Here is a 26,787-nt window from a genome sequence, read left to right on the forward strand (position 1 = left end):
GCAAACTACTACGTAAAAGTTTAGCCGGACCTTATTCTGTCTTGGCTGGGTCATCCCGAGGTTGTCCAGAGCCGCTGATCTTCATCAGTGGCTAGGTTCAAACTATGTGTTCTGCAAACGTGCGTCTCTCTTTCAACAAACGGCGGCTAGCCTGGTGCTGCAACTTCAGCGGTCCGAGTATTACAACTTGGAACTGGTTGGTCAATACTCAATAGTCGCTAGGTCTTTAGGGGCTGCTTGGTTTGTTTGCCACGCACACTGTTATGCCTTGTCCAGCGAGAATAGCAAGCGAGAGAGCATGTTTGGTTTCCTTGCCGGCGCTCCTCAGGGACCGTGTGGGCGAGGTTTAGCATGCTTGCCTGGGAGAGCCAAAATGGCTCGAGCTCCTCATTGCTCGCGTCAGGTGCAGCGAGGCGAGGCGAGGCAAGCCAGCACCGGAACCAAGCAGCCCTTAGTCGCGTAACTGGCGGAGATGATAGCTAGGACTGAGTTTTTTTTTTCCAGCGGTTCTTCTTCTTCTTCAAAATGTGTTCATTTGCATTGACGGCTGTTCTGGCCAGCTGATGTTGCCCTCGTTGTCACTCACGGTCACAGACTCACAGTCACAGGGGCGACGTACGTGGCTCGCAGGCCAGCGACACCATGCATGTCCAGTCCGCTGTTTGAGTCTTTGAGACCCCAAGTCACAGAGTCAGAGTCACAGGTTGGAAAGAATTTTACAGACGTGAGTTTCTTTTTTTTGAAAAGGGACGTGAGTTGAATCATTGGTTGGATGGAAGTGCAGCGCGGTGCAGAAGTCTTCTCGAGGACTCATCAAGAAACGTCAAATATGACCCCGGGTCTTTGAGAGTTACTGCAGGCAATGGAAGAAGCCATGCACATGCATCTGTAAACGCAAGCACGGAACGACGACCACGCGTCGTTTTGACGTACCAAACGAACTGTCGTCCACGAAACCTTCTGAAATGAAAAAAATATAATGTTAAAAATGCAAAAATAAAGTCAGTCCACGCGCTTGCCGTATGCCGTGCGTCAGTCAAGATAGTGAGCGTCAGGTCTCTCTGCATGCCTCTATGGCTCTATGTTGCCAGTGTGCATATAGCTACAACTCACAGTACTGCCAAAAACCACGCATCCGATGATCCGATCGCACGAAGCAAAAACACGCCGTACGTCCCATGGAGTTCTCATGGCTTCTTCTTCTCCTTTGCCTTGTGGTGGCCGCGTGGGCGCACGCAGCGGCGGACGTCCCGGCGGCGGCACGGGCGCCACGGAGTGTCCTGGCTGCCCAACGATGTCGAGGTGCGGTGACATCGACGTCCCGTGCCCGTTCGGCCTGGAAGCAGAGTGCGCGATCGGCCCCAGCTTTCATCTCCAGTGCAACACGACTGCGATCGGCAGCACCAAGCTGGTTATCCCCCGGGGCGTAAGCGTGACCTGGAGGTGACGAAGATCTCCGTGCAGGAAAACAAGCTCTGGGTCAAGACACACATCTCTCGTCAGCGCTTCAACAACCAATCCAAGAATAACAACGGCGCGTCGGTGAATATTACCGGCACGCCCTTCATGCTGGCGGCGGACAACAACAACGTGATCGTTCTCGGATGCAAAACCCTTGCCTACATCCGCAGCGACACTGTGAGTAATCTTCATATTCTTCCACGTACCCTTCCCTCTCTGAACATATATCAACTCTCAGATACGACTATATATATACGATATCTCTAATGTGAAATCTCTTCTGGCTATGCAACACATTTTATTCGCAGTACGCAATCAGTTGCATGACGACGTGGAACGAGGATATAAGCGCCATGGTTAACGGCGTATGCTAAGGTACTGCTAGGTGCTGCCAGGTGGGCCTCCCCAAGGGCGTGCAATATTACCATGGCTACTTCAACCAGTTGTACAACACCAGTCAGATATGGAGGACAAATCCTTGCAGTTATGTGACGGTGATGGAAAGCGTGGCCTTCAACTTCAGCACCACTTATCTCACCTCCACAGCGTTTTATGATAGAGACCACGCGCATGTACCGGTAGTGATGGAATGGGCGATTGCGCGGAATACAACATGTCAAGAGGCCAGAATCAACGAGACAACGTCTTATGCGTGTGTTAGCAACAATAGCTTTTGTAGCACGAATGATGCGGGCTACGTATGTAAGTGTTCAGATGGATATGAAAGCAACCCTTACATCATCGATGGATGCAAAGGTATATCTCTCTTCACGTCGTCCATTATATTTATTTTCTTATTAGTTTCTTCTGCTCATGCTGAGGCTCTTTTGAAGTACCCCCTCTTACCTCTAAGGAAGAGGTAAGGTAAGGCCAAAAACAGATTCTAACCGTACATTGATAATTGCCTTTTTATTATATATAAGAAAGAGTGAAATTCATGAGTGGTCCTCAAACTTGTCTCATCATGTCACCTAGGCCCCTGAACTCTCAAAATGCATTTTAAGGTACTCAAACTTGTCTTAGGGTGCCATCCATATCTTAAGCTCTCAAAATTTCATTTTTTGGTTGTCAAACTTGTCACGATACTATGTTGTCTAGGTCCAAACAAGCTCCAACAAGGCCACATGTTAGTTTCTAGACCTAGCGCTCCATCTACATGCTCCTCCTCTCTCTTCTAGTTGCATTTCCATGCTCTCCCCTTTCTCCGCATTACAATCTAGTGTGACACTGCATCACTGTTGCCAACTCGGTATCTCCACCCGATGCCTTCATCATCCTTCACATCAAAGATCACATCATCATTAGTAGTGGTCGCAGCAAGTCCAAAACCAGTGCTCATTAGGCTGAGGAGGTAGGCACACAATTGTTTTGCCATTGAGTTCGGAAGTTTGCATACTCAACTTCCTAAACTTGCTTTGAGTTCTCATCCCAGTCCCACTACTTGCAAATTGCATACTTGGCTCTGTAAACTTGTATTGTTGTATCATCCCGGTCTACCGCCTACCTCCCTTATTGTGCCAACCTCATCTCGTCACATTAAAGCATAATGCAATTGAACATAAAAAAATATTTGCAAGTACCACGACTAGGACAACATTTTGGGACAAGTTTAAGGAACCGAGTATGCAATTTACAAGTATCGGCAGGGACTAGGATAAAAACTCGTAACAAGTTCAAGGACCGCCAATGAAATTTACTCTCCAAAGTATAACTTCATGTAATCAAGCATATTTCATCGTTAAAGCATAGTAAAATTGAACACAAGAAATATTTAATGCATGGACCTTGATTCCAAAAGAAATGAGGGTAGCAAGGGGGGCCAAATATATCCTCCATTTTGATACTCGTGGATCATGTCATCCTCAGGAATGTATATGAGCATAAATGTAGATGAGTAATTGCTATCCAAGTCTATCACAATTGGATAAAGATTTAAATTACCTATACGAATACATTGTTTTAAAAGATGAACAAATGAAAGGGAGTAAGCAATTTCCATTACATGTGGGCCCCAAATTTACCCACTAACATATTGTAATTATGTCTATTTTAGGATGACTCTTAACACTGATACACCGTACAGGAGCACAAAAACCTATGGACTAATACAATCTCAATCAACCCTGTATTTTAGTGAATGCCATGTTTTTCCTTTGGACATGTTATATAACATTCATGATCTTTCTAAATTTTGTGCAAACTTATATATGCAGATATAAATGAGTGTATGGACCCCATAGCACAATGCGGCAACACAACAAATTGCATAAATCTCCCAGGAAGCTTTATTTGTGGATGTTCCCATGGTGCTGACTTGGTAAATGGAGTGTGCATTAAGAAATCCTTCAGAGGTAACATGCCATTATGTGCACTTATTACCTTCTTTCAATACTTTTTAAACATTTTTTCACTAACTATAAATTTATTCATTCATGATCTTATTATTGTTTCTTATTAGTATGTTTGTTAGCTACGTGGTTATTTGAATTTGGTTCGGTATTTTCCTAGGTTTGAGCATCGGGCTAGGAGTGGTTGGTGGTACAAGTCTTTTTCTTCTAGCACTTTGTTGTAACACCCTGAAAATTTTGCATTTTCTAAAATAGCCAAATTGATTTATTTAAGCAATTTGTGAGCATTGAACCTAGGGAAATAATATTTTTTATGGAATTAAAATCAAATATAAGGTTAGTAACATGTTGATGCATTCATGCTGCTGCACATTTGTTTTTGTAATGATTGGCTTCGACTAGAATTTGAATTGAATTCAAATTCAACTTGAAAATGAGATTGGAAAATGTATTTGGAAAAAGAAAAGGAATTCTTTTCCCTCCCCTTCTTTTCTCCACTTTCGGCCCAGCTCCATTTTTCTCAACCGCTGGCCCGCTCTCTCTCCCCCCCCCTCTGTTTTTCTCCCCAAGCCGGCCCGCTCGTTTTCCCCTTTCCTTCCTCCCGTTTTCTCTTGGGCCAGCACAGCTCGCGCGTAACTACTGCCGTCGTGCATCCCTTCCCTCTCAGCCGCTAACGGCTAGGGCCCACGAGTCAGCGCCGTCCCCCACCTCTGCCCCGCGCCCGAGTCGCGCGGAACCGCCGCCCCGCTCCTAGCATCGTGGGCGCATCGCCCCGCTCCCTGGCCTCTTTTAAAAGGAGCCGTGACCCCCGCCGCTCTCCCTGCTGTTCCCCGCTCCCTCTCGCGTCACCCGTGCCCGAGGAAACCGCCGCGCCGAGGATCGCCGGTTCCGCCGTCCGTCTCACCGCGCGGACAGCCGTCCCCGAGCCGCGTTCGTCCCCAATTGAAGTCGCGGTGAGCTTCGCCTTGTTCCTCTCTCTCTCTCTGTGTGTGCCTTCAATTTGACGAACCGTGGCCACTAGGGCCCTATCCACGGTGCCATGGAGTTTCTTGCCACAGGCCATGGCTGCCACCGCGTCCACCGGCCTCGTTCTCGGCCTGGCCGAGTTCCCCTTCTTCTCTCGGTGCCCTCGGTTCTTCGAACCGTGGCCCATAGGCCCCAAACCGCGCCCGCCGATGAGCTCTCGCCGCCGTCCATGGCTGAGCCGCCGTGGCTGCTACTGTTCCGGCGTCGGCGTCACCTTCTCCCTCCCTAGATCTAATCTGTGCCGCCCGCTCTTGATCCAACGGCTCTCAGAGGCCGATACCCCTTCGCGGGTAGATTTGCTAAAGAGCCCTCCTGGTTTCACCTATTTGAACCCGCCGTCCCTAGCGTAGTTTCCAGAGTACGCTTTCTCGTTTTGAAAACGTAAAGTGCACTGTTTTAGTTCAAAATATGTTTTTAGTATTTACAGAAATGCCACTAGATTTGTTTTGCTCATAAAAACTTCGTTTTAGCTCCGAATTAACCTGTTCAAATTGCGTTAGTTTCGTAATTTCATAATCTACGTGTTAGTACCACTGTTCATCATGTTTGCAACTTTTAAATTTCATGGTTAGATTTAATTAAATAAATTGCTATAGGAAATCTCGTTTAAATCATAACTTTCGCGTAATAGCTCCGTTTTTCGTGAACTTCGTGTTGCCGTGATCTAAGCGAGACGTAGATTCTTTTCATAAACATTTTAATTTGTTTTCTATACTGCTAGTGTACTGTTCTAACTATAGTATTGTTTGCTTTGCATGAATGCTCCTGGAATATTGTGTGTTGCCGTGTTGGTCGTATTCAGACGGTGAGGAGAACGTTGGAGATCAAGAGTTCTTGACGACCAGTAGGAGTTTGTGAACCAAGGCAAGTATAGCATGGGCCTACCTTGATGTCCTATTCACTTTAATCATTTACTCATGTGCATGTGTCTAACTTTGATAACCATAAGGACATTCTAGTCATTTGATGACGTGTTCCCTTGACTCCTATGGGTTAATTGCATATGGGTAGATTGCTAGTGCTCTAACTGAACATGATCTATACGATGGTTAATGGTTCTATGGAACTAAAAGTATAACATGATTTATAACAACTGATCCATAGGGTGAAGGTGCAAATGACTTTTGATCATGTTGCTCCCAGCCCTCCATAAGGACTTATCTGTCGGCAAAAGCTGGGACTAATAGTGCAACCGTGAGAGTCATATGGCTTTGACTTTAGCTCAATAATAGGACCTTTTCTAGCTTGTTAGAGGTTACCTTTATGGCACAAGAGGGGCTTGCCACGTTGGGTATAGGGCTGTCTCTGTTCCTATGTGTATAGCCGCGATGGATATGTGCCATAGGAAAGGGGGGTTCCTATATCTGCCTGCCGAGGAAACCTAGCGCCCCTAACTTGTTAGAGAAACCTATGAAATGGCTTCATAGTGTACCCTGCCCGCTCACCTTGGCAGTGACATGGGAGTAATTAACCCGGGCATATGGGAATCACGACTCGCGGTGAATGTGCACCACCTCTACAGAGGGTTACAAACTGTTATAACAGCCGTGCTCACGGTCACGAGCGGCCCAGAAAACTCACAGAATAATTGGTTACTCATTGTGGTTCATTTATGATGGTATACGATGATAATATGATGCAAATGATTCTGATATCCGATTATGTGGGTATAAATGGGAGCTTAAGCATAACTTGATAATACTTGATAATAAAATCTTGACGTACTAAAAGTGCTAACTGCAGTAAACCTATGTTATTCTTTTTGAGCTTCATAACCCCATGTTATCTTGTTAAGTACGGGAAGTACTTACGCTTGTTTACTTTCTATTTTCGGATAAAAATCCCAGATGGGTAACAGATAACAACGTGTATGAGGAGTTTCCTGAGGATTATTAGGCTTGTGGTCAACCAGTTGACCTTCCCTGTGATGGAGTTCCACGAGAGAGAGTTATCTTTTAATTTCCGCTGTGATGTGTAAGACTAAGTTATGTTATTATCGTGATGTAAGATACATTGTGATGATACTCTTTTATAATTTGTCAGCTTGTGTGTGTGACTGATCCTGGCCACACATGAGTTAGTGCATTTAATTTTATCCTTAAAATTGGATGTGACAAATTGGTATCAAAGCAGGGTTGACTGTAGGACGTAAGCCTAGTAGAAACTGGTCGTTTTAAGGTTTAGATGTTGCTACAAAAACCCTTGCTCTATAAACCTTGATATTTTCTTCTCTACTGTATCTCTACATTTGCTATTTATCTCTACCTTGGTGCTTATTTTAAAGTCTTTGTTCTCATCTTCACTCCTTGGTTTGATATGCTTTTAGAATTGTTCCTCATCACCATCTTGAGTAATTGGAAGACGAGTCTTAGGATTGTTACCCTAGCATAATAAGGACGATAGTATCGCAAGTCAAGTTAATGATTGAGTTGTGCACCTTTATTGCTTGTTGAATTGTCATTATGCTTATGATTGTTTTGAACCTTTGTAATGATTGCAATAATCTTGTTGGGTGATCCCACAATTTTATTTATCTTATAGGCCTAAGGTATAAGGATTAGTGCAATAAATAGTTGGGTTATGGTTTTCTTCTGTTTCCTCTATCCTGTCTTTTTTGGAGCACTTTGCACTCTTCGACTTATATCTCTACTCTTGGACAACCAAAAATCATGAGAAAATTCTGGACAATAGTACACTTCAATATCTTTCTCTGAGTGCAAGAATCATGATGATAACTATTTTGGTTATGGAGATACGAAAATCAGAAGGTGATGCATCTATGCTGTTTGGAATCTGGAATAGTTTCTGTGTGCACTGTTTTCGACCAAGAAAACTGGGGAATTTGGAAAAATGTTCTATAAGAAAGTTGTGGAGAATTTTATAAGTTTTCGAACGCTATAAGCTACAACTCATTAGATTAACAGAATGAGAGTTACAGCCATTTTATGACGCTGCTGTTTTCTGCTCGCGAAGAATTCTGGATTTTTCTTGTTCTTGCCTATATACAAGAGTATCAATTTGATGACAGAATGTCTTGATGTTAGTTAGCTCATCTATAAGGAGATGCAAGCTATACTTTGGTGTCCCCTGATTTATCTTTTTTTAAGGGGGTAGCCAAGTTGAAGAATTTGTAAGATGAAGTATCATACGTTCTAGTTTGCGTAGCAGAAGCGTGGTGGTACCCAAAGATGTGAAAGCGGTTTAGAGTCTCAATGAGGTTTGATTAAAGATTCAATATGAAGGGAAAATTGGCACCGAGGTATATTGGACCTTTTAAGATCCTAGAGAGACATGGAGAAGTAGCCTATCAGTTGAAACTGCCTGAGAGTTTGTCAGGTGTCCACGACGTGTTTCATGTTTCTCAGTTAAAGAAGTGTTTGTGAGTACCAGAAGAGCAGATTCCTTTAGAAGAACTTGCTATTAAGGAAGATCTCACATATGAAGAATATTCGATAAAGATCTTACAGACGGCAGAAAGAGTTACAAGGAGCCGAGTTATCAAAATGTGCAAGGTACAGTGGAATCGGTATACAAAGGATGAGGCCACTTGGGAAAGAGAAGAGGAATTGCGAAAGACTTATCCCCAACTGTTTGAGTAAGCAATCATCCGAATCTCGAGGACGAGATTCATCTTAAGGGGGGTAGAATTGTAACACCCTGAAAATTTTGCATTTTCTAAAATAGCCAAATTGATTTATTTAAGCAATTTGTGAGCGTTGAACCTAGGGAAATAATATTTTTTATGGAATTAAAATCAAATATATGGTTAGTAACATGTTGATGCATTTATGCTGCTGCACATCTGTTTTTGTAATGATTGGCTTTGACTAGAATTTGAATTGAATTCAAATTCAACTTGAAAATAAGATTGGAAAATGTATTTGGAAAAAGAAAAGGAATTCTTTTCCCTCCCCTTCTTTTCTCCACTTTTGGCCCAGCTCCATTTTTCTCAACCGCTGGCCCGCTCTCTCTTCCCCCCCCCCCCCTCTGTTTTTCTCCCCGAGCCGGCCCGCTCGTTTTCCTATTTCCTTCCTCCCGTTTTCTATTGGGCCGGCCCAGCTTGCGTGTAACTACTGCCGCCGTGCCTCCCATCCCTCTCAGCCGCTGATGGTCAGGGCCCACGAGTCAGCGTCGTCCCCCACCTCTGCCCCGCGCCCGAGTCGCGCGGAACCGCCGCTGCAAACCGCCGCCCTGCTCCTGGCGTCGTGGGCGCATCGCCCCGCTCCCTGGCCTCTTTTAAAAGGAGTCGTGACCCCCGCCGCTCTCCCTGCTGTTCCCCGCTCCCTCTCGCGTCGCCCGTGCCCAAGGAAACTGCCACGCCGAGGATTGCTGGTTCCGCCGTTCGTCTCACCGCGCGGACAGCCGTCCCCGAGCCGCGTTCGTCCCCAATTGAAGTCGCGGTGAGCTTCGCCTTGTTCCTCTCTCTCTCTCTCTCTGTGCCTTCAATTTGACGAACCATGGCCACTAGGGCCCTATCCGCGGTGCCATGGAGTTTCTTGCCGCCGGCCATGGCTACCACCACGCCAACCGTGTCCACCGGCCCCGTTCTTGTCCTGGCCGAGTTCCCCTGCTTCCCCTTCTTCTCCCGGTGCCCTCAGTTCTTCAAACCGTGGCCTGTAGGCCCCTAACCTCGTGCGCCAGCGAGCTCTCGCCACCGTCCATGGCTGAGCCGCCGCGGCTGCTACTGTTTCGACGCTGGTGTCACCTTCTCCCTCCCTAGATCTAATCTGTGCCGCCCGCTCTTGATCCAATGGCTCTCAGAGGCCGATACCCCTTCGTGGGTAGATTTGCTAAAGAGCCCTCCTGGTTTCACCTATTTGAACCCGCCGTCCCTAGCATAGTTTCCAGAGTACGCTTTCTCGTTTTGAAAACGTAAAGTGCACTGTTTTAGTTCAAAATACGTTTTCAGTATTTACAGAAATGCCACTAGATTTGTTTTGCTCATAAAAACTTCGTTTTAGCTCCGAATTAACCCGTTCAAATTGCGTTAGTTTTGTAATTTCATAATCTACGTGTTAGTACCACTGTTAATCGTGTTTGCAACTTTTAAATTTCATGGTTAGATTTAATTAAACAAATTGCTATAGGAAATCTCGTTTAAATCATAACTTTTGTGTAATAGCTCCGTTTTTCGTGAACTTCGTGTTGCCATGATCTAAGCGAGACGTAGATTCTTTTCATAAACATTTTAATTTGTTTTCTATACCACTAGTGTACTGTTCTAACTGTAGTATTGTTTGCTTTGCATGAATGCTCCTGGAATATTGTGTGTTGCCGTGTTGATCGTATTCAGACGGTGAGGAGAACGTTGGAGATCAAGAGTTCTTGACGACCAGCAGGACCAGCAGGAGTTTGTGAACCAAGGCAAGTATAGCATGGGCCTACCTTGATGTCCTATTCACTTTAATCATTTACTCATGTGCATGTGTCTAACTTTGATAACCATAAGGACATTCTAGTCATTTGATGACGTGTTCCCTTGACTCCTATGGGTTAATTGCATATGGGTAGATTACTAGTGCTCTAACTGAACATGATCTATACGATGGTTAATGGTTCTATGGAACTAAAAGTATAACATGATTTATAACAACTGATCCATAGGGTGAAGGTGCAAATGACTTTTGATCATGTTGCTCCCAGCCCTCCATAAGGACTTATCTGTCGGCAAAAGCTGGGACTGATAGTGCAACCGTGAGAGTCATATGGCTCTGACTTTAGCTCAGTAATAGGACATTTTCTAGCTTGTTAGAGGTTACCTTTATGGCGCAAGAGGGGCTTGCCACGTTGGGTATAGGGCTGTCTCTGTTCCTATGTGTATAGCCGCGATGGATATATGCCATAGGAAAGGGGGGTTCCTACATCTACCTACCGAGGAAACCTAGCGGCCCTAACTTGTTAGAGAAACCTATGAAATGGCTTCATAGTGTACCCTACCCGCTCACCTTGGTAGTTACATGGGAGTAATTAACCCGGGCATATGGGAATCATGACTCGCGGTAAATGTGCACCACCTCTACAGAGGGTTACAAACTATTATAACAGCCGTGCTCACGGTCACGAGCGGCCCAGAAAACTAACAGAATAATTGGTTACTCATTGTGGTTCATTTATGATGGTATACGATGATAATATGATGCAAATGATTCTGATATCCGATTATGTGGGTATAAATGGGAGCTTAAGCATAACTTGATAATAAAATCTTGACTTACTAAAAGTGCTAACTGCAGTAAACCTGTGTTATCCTTTTTAAGCTTCATAACCCCATGTTATCTTGTTAAGTACGGGAAGTACTTACGCTTGTTTACTTTCTATTTTTGGATAAAAATCCCGGATGGGTAAAAGATGACAATGTGTATGAGGAGTTTCCTGAGGATTATTAGGCTTGTAGTCAACCAGTTGACCTTCCCTGTGATGGAGTTCCACGAGAGAGAGTTATCTTTTAATTTCCGCTGTGATGTGTAAGACTAAGTTATGTTATTATCGTGATGTAAGATACATTGTGATGATACTCTTTTATAATTTGTCAGCTTGTGTGTGTGACTGATGCTAGGCACACATGAGTTAGTGCATTCAATTTTATCCTTAAAATTGGGTGTGACAAATTGGTATCAAAGCAGGGTTGACTGTAGGACGTAAGCCTAGTAGAAACTGGTCGTTTTAAGGTTTAGATGTTGCTACAAAAACCCTTGCTCTATAAACCTTGATATTTTCTTCTCTACTGTATCTCTACATTTGCTATTTATCTCTACCTTGGTGCTTATTTTAAAGTCTTTATTCTCATCTTCACTCCTTGGTTTGATATGCTTTTAGAATTGTTCCTCATCACCATCTTGCGTAATTGGAAGACGAGTCTTAGGATTGTTACCCTAGCATAATAAGGACGATAGTATCGCAAGTCAAGTTAATGATTGAGTTGTGCACCTTTATTGCTTGTTGAATTGTCATTATGCTTATGATTGTTTTGAACCTTTGTAATGATTGCAATAATCTTGTTGGGTGTTCCCACAATTTTATTTATCTTATAGGCCTAAGGTATAAGGATTAGTGCAATAAATAGTTGGGTTATGGTTTTCTTCTGTTTCCTCTATCCTGTCTTTTTTGGAGCACTTTGCACTCTTCGACTTATATCTCTACTCTTGGACAACCAAAAATCATGAGAAAATTCTAGACAATAGTACACTTCAATATCTTTCTCTGAGTGCAAGAATCACGATGATAACTATTTTGGTTATGGAGATACGAAAATCAGAAGGTGATGCATCTATGCTGTTTGGAATCTAGAATAGTTTCTGTGTGCACTGTTTTCGACCAAGAAAACTGGGGAATTTGGAAAAATGTTCTATAAGAAAGTTGTGGAGAATTTTATAAGTTTTCGAACGCTATAAGCTACAACTTCATTGGATTAACGGAATGAGAGTTATAGCCATTTTACAACGCTGCTGTTTTTTTGCTCGCGAAGAATTCTGGATTTTTCTTGTTCTTGCCTATATATAGGAGTATCAATGTGATGACAGAATGTCTTGATGTTAGTTAGCTCATCTATAAGGAGATGCAAGCTATACTTTGGTGTCCCCTGGTTTATCTTTTCTTAAGGGGGTAGCCAAGTTGAAGAATTTGTAAGATGAAGTATCATACGTTCTAGTTTGCGTAGCAGAAGCGTGGTGGTACCCAAAGATGTGAAAGCGGTTTAGAGTCTCAATGAGGTTTGATTAAAGATTCAATATGAAGGGAAAATTGGCACCGAGGTATATTGGACCTTTAAAGATCCTAGAGAGACATGGAGAAGTAGCCTATCAGTTGAAACTGCCTGAGAGTTTGTCAGGTGTCCACGACGTGTTTCATGTTTCTCAGTTAAAGAAGTGTTTGTGAGTACCAGAAGAGCAGATTCCTTTAGAAGAACTTGCTGTTAAGGAAGATCTCAAATATGAAGAGTATCCGATAAAGATCTTACAGGCAGCAGAAAGAGTTACAAGGAGCCGAGTTATCAAAATGTGCAAGGTACAGTGGAATCGGTATACAAAGGATGATGCCACTTGGGAAAGAGAAGAGGAATTGCGAAAGACTTATCCCCAACTGTTTGAGTAAGCAATTATCCGAATCTCGAGGACGAGATCATCTTAAGGGGGGTAGAATTGTAACACCCTGAAAATTTTGCATTTTCTAAAATAGCCAAATTGATTTATTTAAGCAATTTGTGAGCATTGAACCTAGGTAAATAATATTTTTTATAGAATTAAAATCAAATATAAGGTTAGTAACATGTTGATGCATTTATGCTGCTGCACATTTGTTTTTGTAATGATTGGCTTTGACTAGAATTTGAATTGAATTCAAATTCAACTTGAAAATGAGATTGGAAAATGTATTTGGAAAAAGAAAAGGAATTCTTTTCCCTCCCCTTTTTTCTCCACTTTTGGCCCAGCTCCATTTTTCTCAACCGGTGGCCCGCTCTCTCTTCCCCCCCCCCCCCCTCTGTTTTTCTCCTCGAGCTTCTCGTTTCCTTCCTCCCGTTTTCTCTTGGGCTGGCCCAGCCCGCGCGTAACTCCTGCCGCCGTGCCTCCCTTCCCTCTCAGCCGTTGATGGCCAGGGCCCACGAGTCAGCGTCGTCCCCCACCTCTGCCCCGCGCCCGAGTCACGCGGAACCGCCGCTGCAAACCGCCGCCCTGTTCCTGGCGTCGTGGGCGCGTCGCCCCGCTCCCTGGCCTCTTTTAAAAAGAGCCATGACCCCCACCGCTCTCCCTGCTGTTCCCCGCTCCCTCTCGCGTCGCCCGTGCCCAAGGAAACCACCACGCCGAGGATCGCTGGTTCCGCCGTTTGTCTCACCGCGTGGACAGCCGTCCCCGAGCCGCGTTCGTCCCCAATTGAAGTCGCGGTGAGCTTCGCCTTGTTCCTCTCTCTCTGTGTGTGCCTTCAATTTGACGAACCATGGCCACTAGGGCCCTATCCACGGTGCCATGGAGTTTCTTGCCACCGGCCATGGCTGCCACCACGCCAACCGCGTCCACCGGCCCCGTTCTTGGCCTGGCCGAGTTCCCCTGCTTCCCCTTCTTCTCCCGGTGCCCTCGGTTCTTCGAACCGTGGCCCGTAGGCCCCTAACCGCGCGCGCCGGCGAGCTCTCGCCGCCGTCCATGGCTGAGCCGCCGCGGCTGCTACTATTTCGGCGCCGGCGTCACCATCTCCCTCCCCAGATCTAATCTATGCCGCCCGCTCTTGATCCAACGGCTCTCAGAGGTCGATACCCCTTCGCAGGTAGATTTGCTAAAGAACCCTCCTGGTTTCACCTATTGGAACCTGCCATCCCTAGCGTAGTTTCTAGAGTACGCTTTCTCGTTTTGAAAACGTAAAGTGCACTGTTTTAGTTCAAAATACGTTTTCAGTATTTACAGAAATGCCACTAGATTTGTTTTGCTCATAAAAACTTCGTTTTAGCTCCGAATTAACCCGTTCAAATTGCGTTAGTTTCGTAATTTCATAATCTACGTGTTAGTACCACTGTTAATCATGTTTTCAACTTTTAAATTTCATGGTTAGATTTAATTAAATAAATTGCTATAGAAAATCTCGTTTAAATCATAACTTTTGCGTAATAGCTCCGTTTTTCGTGAACTTCGCATTGCCGTGATCGTAGCGAGACGTAGATTCTTTTTATAAACATTTTAATTTGTTTTCTATACCACTAGTGTACTATTCTAACTGTAGTATTGTTTGCTTTGTATGAATGCTCCTGGAATATTATGTGTTGCCGTGTTGGTCGTGTTCAGACGGTGAGGAGAACGTTGGAAATCAAGAGTTCTTGACGACTTGCAGGACCAGCAGGAGTTTGTGAACCAAGGCAAGTATAGCATGGGCCTACCTTGATGTCCTATTCACTTTAATCATTTACTCATGTGCATGTGTCTAACTTTGATAACCATAAGGACATTCTATTCATTTGATGACGTGTTTCCTTGACTCCTATGGGTTAATTGCATATGGGTAGATTGCTAGTGCTCTAACTGAACATGATCTATATGATGGTTAATGGTTCTATGGAACTAAAAGTATAACATGATTTATAACAACTGATCCATAGGGCGAAGGTGCAAATAACTTTTGATCATGTTGCTCCCGGCCCTCCATAAGGACTTATCTGTCGGCAAAAGCTAGGACTGACAGTGCAACTGTGAGAGTCATATGGCTCTGATTTTAGCTCAGTAATAGGACCTTTTCTAGCTTGTTAGAGGTTACCTTTATGGCGCAAGAGGGGCTTGCCACATTGGGTATAGGGCTGACTCTGTTCCTATGTGTATAGCCACGATGGATATGTGCCATAGGAAAGGGGGGTTCCTACATCTGCCTGCCGAGGAAACCTAGCGGCCCTAACTTGTTAGAGAAATCTATGAAATGGCTTCATAGTGTACCCTGCCCGCTCACCTTGGCAGTGACATTGGAGTAATTAACCTAGGCATATGGGAATCACGACTCGCGGTGAATGTGCACCACCTCTGCAGAGGGTTACAAACTGTTATAACAGCCGTGCTCACGGTCACGAGCGGCCCGAAAAACTCACAGAATAATTGGTTACTCATTGTGGTTCATTTATGATGGTATACGATGATAATATGGTGCAAATGATTCTGATATCCGATTATGTGGGTATAAATGGGAGCTTAAGCATAACTTGATAATACTTGATAATAAAATCTTGACTTACTAAAAGTGCTAACTGCAGTAAACCTGTGTTATCATTTTTGAGCTTCATAACCCCCTGTTATCTTGTTAAATACGGGAAGTACTTACGCTTGTTTACTTTCTATTTTTGGATAAAAATCCCGGATGGGTAAAAGATGACAACGTGTATGAGGAGTTTCCTGAGGATTATTAGGCTTGTGGTCAACCAGTTGACCTTCCCTGTGATGGAGTTCCACAAGACAGAGAGTTATCTTTTAATTTCCGCTGTGATGTGTAAGACTAAGTTATGTTATTATCGTGATGTAAGATACACTGTGATGATACTCTTTTATAATTTGTCAGCTTGTATGTGTGACTGATCCTGGGCACACATGAGTTAGTGCATTCAATTTTATCCTTAAAATTGGGTGTGACATTTGTGGACCCTTCATAATGCGTAAAATCAAATTACAGAAGGCGAAGAAGATGAAACAAAAGTTTTTCGATCAAAATCATGGGTTACTATTACAACAATTAATATCACGCAACACAGACATTGGTGAAAGAATGATAATTACCTTAAGAGAGCTAGAGAAGGCAACGGACAATTTTGATAGCTCTCGATTGGTCGGTGGTGGAGGGCATGGAGTTGTGTTCAAAGGAATTATGGATCTGCATGTTGTGGCAATCAAGAAATCAAAGATAGTAGTACAAAGAGAAATCGACGAATTGATAAATGAAGTTGTTGTTCTTTCTCAAGTGAACCATAGAAATGTGGTGAAGCTCCTAGGCTGTCGCCTTGAGACGGAAGTCCCATTGCTAGTTTATGAGTTCATTTCAAATGGAACCCTTTATAGTCATCTTCATGTTGAAGGACCAATATCACTACCATGGGCAGATAGAATAAGGATTGCACTCGAAGTTGCTAGAACTTTGTCCTATCTACACTCATCTGCTTCTATGCCGATATTTCATAGAGATATTAAGTCATCCAATATACTTCTTGATGATAGTTTTACAGCAAAAGTATCAGACTTTGGAGCTTCAAGGTATATTCCAATTGATCAAACAGGAGTAACAACTATTATTCAAGGAACAACAGGATACTTAGACCCTATGAGCCTGTTCGTTGTTGGTTTTTGGGCTGATAAACCCGACTGGTGCTGGTTTGTTGTGAGAGGAAACACTGTACTATGGCTGATAAGCTTTGGCTGAAACCAACAAGCGAACAGGCTGTATGTCTCATTACACGGGTCGACTAACAGACAAGAGCGATGTCTTTAGTTTTGGTGTTCTTCTTATAGAATTGCTTACTAGAAAGAAACCGTTCATCTACAGATCAAATGATGGCAACAATCTTGTTTCATATTTTGAGAAGATGCTTGCAATAAGCAACCTAGCAGATATAGTGGATCCTCAAGTCATGGAGGAAGATGGAGACCTCCAAGAAGTAGCCACACTTGCAATGATATGTACTAAATTAAGGGTAGAAGACCGACCTACAACGAGGGAAGTGGAGATGACACTTGAAAACTTGTTAGTGAAGAAAAAACTTCTCCCGTGTATTACTACACCAAGGATAAATAATGAGGATGCGACTCAAGTTCAGTACATGTCAATTGAATCAGCAACTAATGACCCAAGAAGACAATACACTATGGAAGAGGAAATACTATTATCAGCAAGTTACCCTCGGTGAACTTGTGCAGTCATGAACAAAGGTGAACTTCCTCGGTTTCTACAAAATTATTTTATAAATCTTTGAGCAGATGCATTTGTTGTAAGTGTTCCTTGCACGAACACTATCAAGAGAGCATTGGTGTGCTTACTTTTTGTTAATTGAACTCAAATGTTCTTGATTTATGTTACTGTGATGGAGAAAGCAGCAGCCTTTCAACTTCAATTCAGCACCATTGATCTCACCTTGAAGTGTTCTATATGACACAAAAGTCGACGGGGAAAGGCACCCATCATGATAGAACGGGAGATCGTACGGAATACAAGTGATGATGAAGTCAAAATTGACAACACTACGCGTTATGCGTGTGTGTTAGCAACAATAGATAGTGTTTCACTGAGGGCTATGTATATGCATGTTGGTGCTCCAACGGATACAAAGGAAGACGAGCACTCATGTTTATCTCTCTTCATGTCAATTATTTTTAGCTAATAATGTGCCATTCAGGATTATTACATGTTGATTGAACTAGTAACTAACGATTCAAGCAAACAAATATACCATGGAAAAGGAAATAGTATTATCAGCAAGCTACCCTTGTTGAGCTTGTGCGGTCATGAGCAAAAGTTAACTTCCTCTGTTTTCTTCAAAATTATTTTATAATTCTTTGAGCATACGCATTTGTTGTAAACTTGTAAATGTTACTTGCATGAACACTATAAAGAAGAGAAACGATGTGCTTACTTTGTTAATTGAACTCAAATGTTCTTGATTTATTATTTTATTTACAATCTGTTGTAAGCTTGCAAGAACCTAGGGTTTAAAAGCGGAGTTTTGGGCAACTATATTTTCACACCCCCAAACTTCTATTTTAGGCCGCGAACAGAAAACATTAAAAAACATAAATGATTTTACAAGTTTTAACTAAAATAGTGGAAAATATGTTTTCCTTTATACTTTAAGTAAAAATTTTATTTGTCACATTTCATGCCTTTGTATTGTTTACGTTTAAAAAGAAATCGATTTAAAAATTCAAATATATTTGAATAGGTACCCCGTGCTGCTGCTCTCCGTGTCTCCCTTGCGGCCGTGCCACTGCCCTCTGACTCCCGTGCCACACTGTGTATTTACAGGACTTTGCCCGCAATCATGCCTATCATGCCGCCACACCCCGCAACTCCGCCTAGTAGCAGATACTCGGAGCCAGAGGTCACCAACTCTACCGATTTTCCCCTACACCTCAAAGTCCATGGCAGTAGCAGTCAGCAGATAAGGACGGTGCGTGTGGCGATGGAAAATAAGACACAAAATAATCTCTAAAGAAAATAAGAGTACATCAAAGATTAAATCGGTTGTCTTCTTCTTTAGAATGTTCTCTGCCTGCTGGAGTTTTAAGATCACACTGAAAAAAGACAACAAAGAAAAGCTGCAAATACCCTTGCCGAACAAAGCTTTGAAGACTGCATAAAGGGAAATTAAACCCTTTTACTGTAGCTGATTAGGCAAAGTGCTCGAGATTCCTACCTAGAGAGCAGTAGGTGTGGAAAGAATGATAGAGATGCGAGGTGAATCAATGGTTGGGTCTGATGGGAGTGCAGCGCAGAACACGTTGTGCGGACTTAGAAGCGTGTGACCCAGAGTCTTTGTACACACACAACGGTGCTTCTCTCTTTTATAAGCCTCCGACGGTGAGGACGGACGAGTTAGGGACTCAGGTCCACAGGCTCCTGCGCCTCCTCCATCACGTAGTCGTCAAAATCTGTCCACATGTCATCAAAACACCTGATGTCAGTTGTAGGACAACCTGGGTGCGCATCAGCAGCGTTTCTTAGCGCGGACAATGCAGCTCTTCGATTGGATTCCCTGGCACCTCGGCCCGAAATTCGCACGGTGATCTCCTTGAGGCCTGACAGATGCTCGATGCCAGTGGGTGCACCACCGTGCTTGTCCCATCCTGAAGCGTTGAAGTATACCTCCAGCATCTGGAGCCTGGGCATCGCCCCTGCCTCAAAGATGAGGTATGACATCCTGCTACATCCAATCTCAAAATGCTTCAAAACAGGGAATCCAGCTCTGCAGATGACCATGTTCTCCCTAGGAGTTGCCTGAATTTTCACGTGGAGATTGGTGAGGGAGGCTAGCTGTGCAAGGATTCTGATGTCATCTCCATGCACCTCCTTGACCGCAAGTTGCAGGTCGTGGAGGTTCTGGAGTTGTCCAATCCACCTGGGAAGCCTGGAATGCCAGCCCCACAACGTCACGAATCTCCGGAGGAGGAGGAGGGGAGTATCACTACCACTACCACTACCAGAGAGTGAACTGAATCCATCGTCCAGGCAACCATCATGCTTGATATCTAGGTATCGGAGATCGAGAAGCTTCCCGAGGGAAGAGTGCAGAGCATCCAAGGACTGTCTTGCTGCTGCCTCGTAACCTGTTGATCGCCTTTCATAGTTGAACCGTAGTTGAAGATCCCTCAGATTGGTGAGCTCCCCAATTTCTTTGATGGTGTCTGCTGAGCTCAAGCTCATGCACAATTGTCTAAACCGTAGCGTGTGTATGGATTTCATGTTACCAATGCCTCCGGGCAAACTGAACCCGCCACTAACGATCAGGTGCCGCAACCGGCGCAAATGAACAACATCTGATGGAATCTGGACCTTGCCTACATCGATTTCCAATGTCTCCAACTGCTGCAATCCTGAAATTTTGCTTGGTAGCTCTATATAACCAAAACCAAAAATCATAATTTTCAGGTACCTTAGTTGGAACAAATAACACAATCCAGTTAGGTCCACTGTCATCTGCGCGACACCAACTCGAAGTTCCAGATTCAAAACCCGCAGATGCTTGAACTCCCCTAAAGGAGGTATGTATGTTGATGTGCCAAATCTGGTTAATGCTCTTACATGTGAGAGTTGAATGGTTCCAAGAGATTTGCTATCTGTAACACCATTCAAGTAAAGGGACAGTCGACGAACGGTGCTACGCGTTCCACTAATGTCTTGTATGTCATCACTTGCAGTGACAAAATTCTCTTCTCTGCATTTGTGTATAATAAGATCAAGCATCATATCGTGCACCCTACAGGACAGAACATCGTTGTTACTATCTGTATGTGCTGGTTGAATAATGCTCCTATTGACAATCTCATTGAAATAGTCGACTGCAATATCCTCTGCGTCTTGCCCACCTGCTTTACTGATAAAACCTTGAGCTACCCATTGTCTGACCAAATCAGTCTTGCTGATTTCGTGATCCTCTGGATACATGCCCAAATATAACACGCATGCCTTCAAACAATGAGGAAGATTTGTGTAGCTCAGGCTCAGTATCTGTCGCATTCCTTCCAAGGTGGGATTCAGTTCAAGGTTGCAACCCAAAGAATTTAGTGTGTGCTCCCATAGCTCCCTGTCCAGTTTGTTCCGTCGAGTGGCCAAATGGCTAGATAGAGTGATAATTGCAAGGGGCATGCCACCACATCTTTTTAGGATACCGGTTGACACTTCTTCCAAATATGGAGGACAAGTATCCTCTGAACCAAATATCCTTTTGAAAAATAACCTCCTCGAGTCCACGGTGTCAAGTGCCTTCATCTTATAAACATATTCATAGTCATTCGAGCAGCATGCTGCAGCGACAGCCTCAATTCTTGTAGTTGCTATCACTCTGCTACCATTCTTGTTTTCTGGAAGAGCGCATCTAATAGTACTCCATGCTGTTGCATCCCATATATCATCAATTACAATGAAGAATCTGCCGAATGGTTCCATTCACAGAATAACAGGGATTAGGCAAACACAGATTATATACATAAAAAGGCAAATCACTTTCTGAAGTGGATTTTAAAATGCGAAGACTGTTAAAAATAAAGACAATCCATCAAACCTTAACGCCTAAGTAACATGCGATTGACAGCATTTGGACAGGCTTAATTAATCAACAAAGACTAAGGTTCTATTGCAGAAACAGAATAATATATGGAAATCGAAGGACAAGCTAACTACATCAGCATGCTAGAATTTTGACTACAAATATCATAGTAGGCTAAGCAATAAGAGGAATACCAGAATAAAATTTCTCTGGAGCAGACTCATTTAAAAATTAGCGCACATACCTCTTGCCTGTAAGGAATTTGTGCAAAGTGCTGATGAGTTCATCCACATCCCATATTTCCATGTTGGTGTTCTCTGGGGCTGCATAGCCGACTTGAAAGAGTACCTTCCTCAAAACATTCCATAGATTTGGTTTCTGGGACACAGGAACAAAGCTTTGACACTGGTACTGCCCCTCCAACTTGTGAAATATCTCGCTTGCAAGGGTAGTTTTACCAAGACCTCCAAATCCCACAATAGAGATCACCTTAAGCTGATCATCTTCACCCATCATCAACTGAATGAGCTCATCCCTCGGCCCGTCGATGCCTACAAGGCGTGCTGTCTCTGTATAGAGCGCCAGCATGCGAGGGTCTATAGTCGTGTCTTGTTGCTTGGAGATGGTGTCATCAATCCTGTACCTCTTGCGGCGCTCGCTCACCTCCTCAGCAAGTCTCTTGAGGCCTCGGAATTTCCTTGTGATCTGATGGTGAGCCTTGATCGTCGTCAACAGGCTCAGGCACCTGTCGATGAATCCCCTAAAGCCTTGTGGCTTGCTGCTGGATTCCTGCTCCACACGAATCATGAATTCATCAACGCTGTCGTCGATGTCATATGACAGCTCGCGTACCTCATTCATCCAGCACTTTGCTTGTTCGTTGGGATTGGGCATGCCTGACATATCCTTGAGGAACGCGTACATGTTGTTGAGCTCAGATCGAAGGGATCTGATCTCCCTTTTGGCTTCTTTGAGTAGCTTGTACTTGTCGGTGAGCAAATCACTCAGCTTCCTAAGAAGAGAGTCCATAGCGCCATGGGATGCACTCACCATAGCCATTTCCTTGACCGAGATTGCTCTCGATCTAAGTGATCAAGGACTAGCTACAAAAGCGTGCTGTTTTCTCTGGAGTAGCTATGTGGTCAACGTCAACCACTCTTTGGGGTAGGTTTCTGGTGTGAGCCCTTGTTTAGTTTCACCCAAATTTCAAAAAGTTGTTACAGTACCTGTCACATCAAATATTTGCAGCACGTGCATGGAGCATTAAATGTAGACGAAAAGATAAACTAATTGCACAGTTTGGTGGGAAATTGCGAGACGAACGTTTTGAGCCTAATTAGTCCATATTTGAACACTATTTGCCAAATAAAAACAAACGTGCTACAGTATCTCCAAAATCCAAATTACTACAACTAAACAAGGGCTGAGATGCTCCCCGCACTATGCCAAGTTGCCAACCGCAAGCAACAGAATTTGATAGGTCATATGCGATTAGGGAATCGCTCCAATACTCCCATTTCTAAACAAAATTATACGGATCTCAAAGCAGCTCATCTAACTAATTATTTTTCTTAATTACTGTTCTCTTGAGTCTCGCATGGGCCTAACCCGTGGAAGCCTAGCCCTTGTCCAACCCTGACCTAAGCCCAAGTCACTTTTTTGTTAGGAAAAAGTCTATTTTGCCCCCTCAATTTCATGAAAGTCAACTTTTTCTTCCTCAACTCTAAAATCGTCTCTCAAAACCGGTCACTTGACCTCCATGGCTGTTTCTCTTGGTGGTTTTTCTTTTATGTTTATTTTGGCTAAATTTTTGAAAAAATCATAAAAAGAAAAAATCTAATCATGTTGGACTCTACATGAGTAGATCTACATAGTAAACATACGATATAATATACTTTAGCACAAAGTTTAAGCTGTAACTTTAGATCTATGTTTTTCTATAATTAATTCATAGCTTTGGTTTCTCTAGTCCAGTGGTGAATTTTTTTATGGTGGGGTAATCATTACATGCTTGAGCTATAGTAAAAATTTCATGCTCATTGGATCACGTATGATTGAGTTACATATTTATCTAGTTTTATGTTTGTCAAATAGTTTTTAAATGAAATTAAATCTAATAAATCAGTCATACATGATCAAATGAGCATGAATTTTTTTTTGGACTCGACATGAGTAGATCTACACAGTAAACATATGAGATGGTATCACTACCAGACTCAGGCTATTTGCCGAGTGCCTGTGACACTCGGCAAATCCCCATATACACTCGGCAAAGCCTTTGCCGAGTGTAACTCTCGGCAAAGATCACTCGGCAAATCCGGTGAAGGCAAAGGCCTCTTTGCCGAGTGTCTTTTGTCAGGCACTCGGCAAAGGCTTTGCCAAGTGCCAGCAAAACACTCGGCAAAGAAAAGTTGCCTTAAGGAGCCAATTGACGGTGACGGCCGCTTTGCCGAGTGCCACACGGGGGGCACTCGGCAAAGCCCGCCCTCTTTGCCGAGTGTCACACTCGGCAAAGGCAGAGAGGCTTTGCCGAGTGTCTTCCTTGTGACACTCGGCAAAGGAAGGGGGGATTTGCCGAGTGCCTTACTGGTGACACTCGGCAAAGGCAGGGAGGCTTTGCCGAGTGTCTTACTTGTGACACTCGGCAAAGGAAGGGAGGCTTTGCCGAGTGGCTTACTGGTGACACTCGGCAAAGGCAGGGAGGCTTTACCGAGTGCATTACTTGTGACACTCGGCAAAGCCTCCCTGCCTTTACCGAGTGCAATGGCCATAGCACTCAGCAAAGCCTCCCAGCTTTGCCGAGTGTCTTGGTCATTGCACTCGGCATAGCTGGAAAATTTGCTTTTTTGCATTTTTTTTTGTTTATTGCATCCACACATACATATATCACATATCACACAACAATCACATATATCACACAGCCATCACATATAATCCATAACCATGACAAATATCATCACAAGTTGTCCACAAGTATCACATAGTCCACAAATATCATCACAAGTTGTCCACAAGTATCACATAGTCCACAAATATCATCCAAGTGCCGCCACAAGTGCCACCATTCACAAATAAGCATCACAAGCATAAATCCATCTACCTCTATTGTTGACGGCCACTCCACCGGTCCCATTGGGACGGAGGTGTGCCCTGAGCTGGAGGTGTGCCATGAACATCATTCGACGCCGCCGATTGCCCCTGCACAAAAGAGGCTCTTATCATTTTGTGTGATCCGTCGGACGTCCGGCACATAGCATTTCTGATAATTAATTGGCTCCTACTCCTACATAGCAGCTGCATGGAGGTTCTTATCCGCATTATTTCTGCGCACATACGTAATATAATTTGATTTGATCTTATTTGATTGGTGGAGCTAGCAAGCTTACCTTACTCAACTTTGTTTATCATCTTTTATATTTGGTGGGTTATGCAATCCATGTCAGCTCAGCAATGTAGAATCAATCAGCACTGTCAATGTGAATATATTTATTTTATGCACCATCTGTGATCTCTACTTTATTTCAAATTATTTTCTTTTGGACCAGAAGAAAATGAATATCGATCACAGATTGTAGTAAAAGTTACTAGTCTAGCTTCTTTCTCGATTGAAAACAATGGAAAAAAATCAAAGGATGGGTGCAACTCTGTTCTCAAGATAAATATTGGGAGAGCAATCTTTTTATCATAATTTTTCTTTGTACTGACACACATATGCCCTTATTTTGGTACCCATATTTTCTATTACACATACACATGCATGTGAACATTTCTCCAAACGCCCATGAACTTTATATTGTCCCTAGTTATCTGATCTGCAGTAGCACAGATGACTAAACAGGTCACCTGCAGACCTGTTACAGCGATGCATGGATCATGGATGATGGATGCATGCACGCGTATCTCACTGACTGACACCAACGGGAGATGGATGCCATGTTGATGATATACTGCTGGACTGCTGGTGCAGGAGGACAGACAAAAGCAAGCAAGCGCACGTCGTAGAGTACAGCACTTGCTTGCTGCCCACTGTTCCGGCACTGATCGACACCAAGTACGCAGCACAGCCACAGGTCAATGTTCAGAGTCCAAACAGACTTCAGACACACACAAACACAGTACTACTACTACTACAGCGTTGGATGCTGCTAGCCACTGAGTGGATTTGGAGTAAACAAATGGCGATGCTAGGCGGCACCAGCCCGGTACAAGCAGGCGCGCCCTAGGCGGATGATGGGGCGATGTGGTTCCGACCAGCGACGGCGGCGAGAACCACTGTTGGAGGTGTGGGGCTTGACATGGTGCTGTGGGAGAGGATGAGGTGGGAGGTGGAGAGGGGAGGCCGGTGGGTTGCGGCCACCGGCAATGGCGACGAGTCTCGGATCTTCTATTTAAGTTCAGTCAAAGTCCAGAAAAAGCTGCGTTTCATGGCAGCACCAAACCCTCTATGTATGTTAGTCGCTGACCCCATATGCTCCAACGTGGGCTAAAATTTAAAAAAGACACAAATGTGACATGTTTATTTGAATACGGACAGCGAATAAAAACCGGCAGAGACATCCTAAAGCTGTTGGACCTTTCGGATAGTAGAGTGCCAATGCACACTTTCCCAGAGCATTTCTGCTTTGTGAAAGGAAAGACAACTACCCTGCAAAAGCCGCATTCACATATCATGGTGCATTTGTCTCAACATATCATTTGGATTCACATTCATATATCCATATCCACATTCACATTTAGATTTAAGGTAGAGAAACTCACAGGAGTGACAGCAGGATCATTTGGTGGAGTGAATATCATCGGTGGCGGAACATAGCCTGAGTGAGCTCCAAGACCTTGAATATACTGAAACATCTGCTCCATCCTCCGTCGATCCTCCTCAGCCCTCGCCTCAGCCTCCTCCCATCGCCTCCTCTCTTCCACCACCTCGGCCTACAATATTTCACCCCAATAATACAACGCAAAGCAAAGGTATGTAAAAATTAATGAACGACGAATAAAACAGAAATAACCTTGAGTGCCTGCACCGTGTGCTGTGTACAGTCCGGCCGTGTGCGTATGGCCAGGCTCGAGCTCGTGCCCCTTGCTCGAATCTGGGAGAGAGACCTAGTACGGGTCGGGTCGATTGCGCCGTCACCAATCCAGTACCGCCCGTGCTTCTTCCCTCCTCCCAACCTCATGACGACTTCTCCATCAAGGCCCTTGGAGGTGGGATCGTACTCTAGCCCATGGATCTCCCTTGCCATCGCTGTGTACTCAGTGAGGCGGGTGTGGATGGACGAGTTGCTGTACGCCTCGGGCGGGTCCTCCGAGTTGTAGTGGACGTCGGACGTCGCCTTGCCCTTGTGGGCCATTGCTTCAGCGAAAAATAGACCATGATTTCATGTAGTTATAGCTCAAATTCCATTTATATAATTGCAATTAAAAATTAATAATTATCAAATGGATCCAAAAAATCACTAAAATTTAACATGACACGATATTTGATGTCTATTGGCTATACAAAAAGTTTCGGAGTCAAACCATAACTCGACCGTCACTTTCACTACAAATCTTACCAGATCATTCTCAATAATCATGAAACTTCTTCGGAGATGTTTCGGTTTGTAAGCAATGTACGTGACAACTTATGCGACACCTTCTCAATTTTTTACCACAGCCTCCACATATGATATCATGACATCTTATCAAATTTCATAATTTTCGGACTTCCTTTGCTTTTTATTGAATTTAAAAATCATTCAACCA

The 26,787-nt window shown here is 43.8% G+C and overlaps 2 protein-coding genes and 1 pseudogene across 2 annotated transcripts; 2 read left to right on the top strand and 1 right to left on the bottom strand.

The window, feature by feature from the left end:
* Positions 1 to 15,941: 15,941 nt before the first annotated feature.
* LOC136469515 (wall-associated receptor kinase 3-like) lies at positions 15,942 to 17,190 on the top strand. Its single transcript, XM_066467682.1, has 2 exons — positions 15,942 to 16,619; positions 16,717 to 17,190. The coding sequence occupies exons 1-2, from the start codon at positions 15,945 to 15,947 to the stop codon at positions 17,188 to 17,190; spliced, it is 1,149 nt and encodes a 382-aa protein (XP_066323779.1). The 5' UTR covers positions 15,942 to 15,944.
* A 1,497-nt stretch (positions 17,191 to 18,687) lies between these two features.
* Positions 18,688 to 22,008, bottom strand: LOC136472832 (disease resistance protein RGA5-like). Its single transcript, XM_066470540.1, has 2 exons — positions 21,287 to 22,008; positions 18,688 to 20,925 (listed from the first exon to the last, which is right to left on the bottom strand). Exons 1-2 carry the CDS (start codon positions 21,964 to 21,966, stop codon positions 18,873 to 18,875), a joined length of 2,733 nt encoding a protein of 910 aa, XP_066326637.1. The 5' UTR covers positions 21,967 to 22,008; the 3' UTR covers positions 18,688 to 18,872.
* A 3,175-nt stretch (positions 22,009 to 25,183) lies between these two features.
* Positions 25,184 to 25,300, top strand: LOC136478826 (small nucleolar RNA Z206; annotated as a pseudogene).
* The last annotated feature ends 1,487 nt before the right edge of the window (positions 25,301 to 26,787 follow it).

The sequence above is a fragment of the Miscanthus floridulus genome, chromosome 8 (assembly GCF_019320115.1).
Source record: "Miscanthus floridulus cultivar M001 chromosome 8, ASM1932011v1, whole genome shotgun sequence".
NCBI classification, from domain to species: Eukaryota; Viridiplantae; Streptophyta; class Magnoliopsida; order Poales; family Poaceae; genus Miscanthus; species Miscanthus floridulus.

Coding starts and splice junctions, on each gene's coding strand:
- LOC136469515 (XM_066467682.1), top strand. CDS start 15,945: ATGCGTAAAATCAAATTACAGAAGGCGAAGAAGATGAAACAAAAGTTT. Junction 16,620..16,716: donor TAGACCCTATGAGCCTGTTC/GTTGTTGGTTTT, acceptor GAAACCAACAAG/CGAACAGGCTGTATGTCTCA.
- LOC136472832 (XM_066470540.1), bottom strand. CDS start 21,966: ATGTACGCGTTCCTCAAGGATATGTCAGGCATGCCCAATCCCAACGAA. Junction 20,926..21,286: donor AAATTCCTTACAGGCAAGAG/GTATGTGCGCTA, acceptor ACCATTCGGCAG/ATTCTTCATTGTAATTGATG.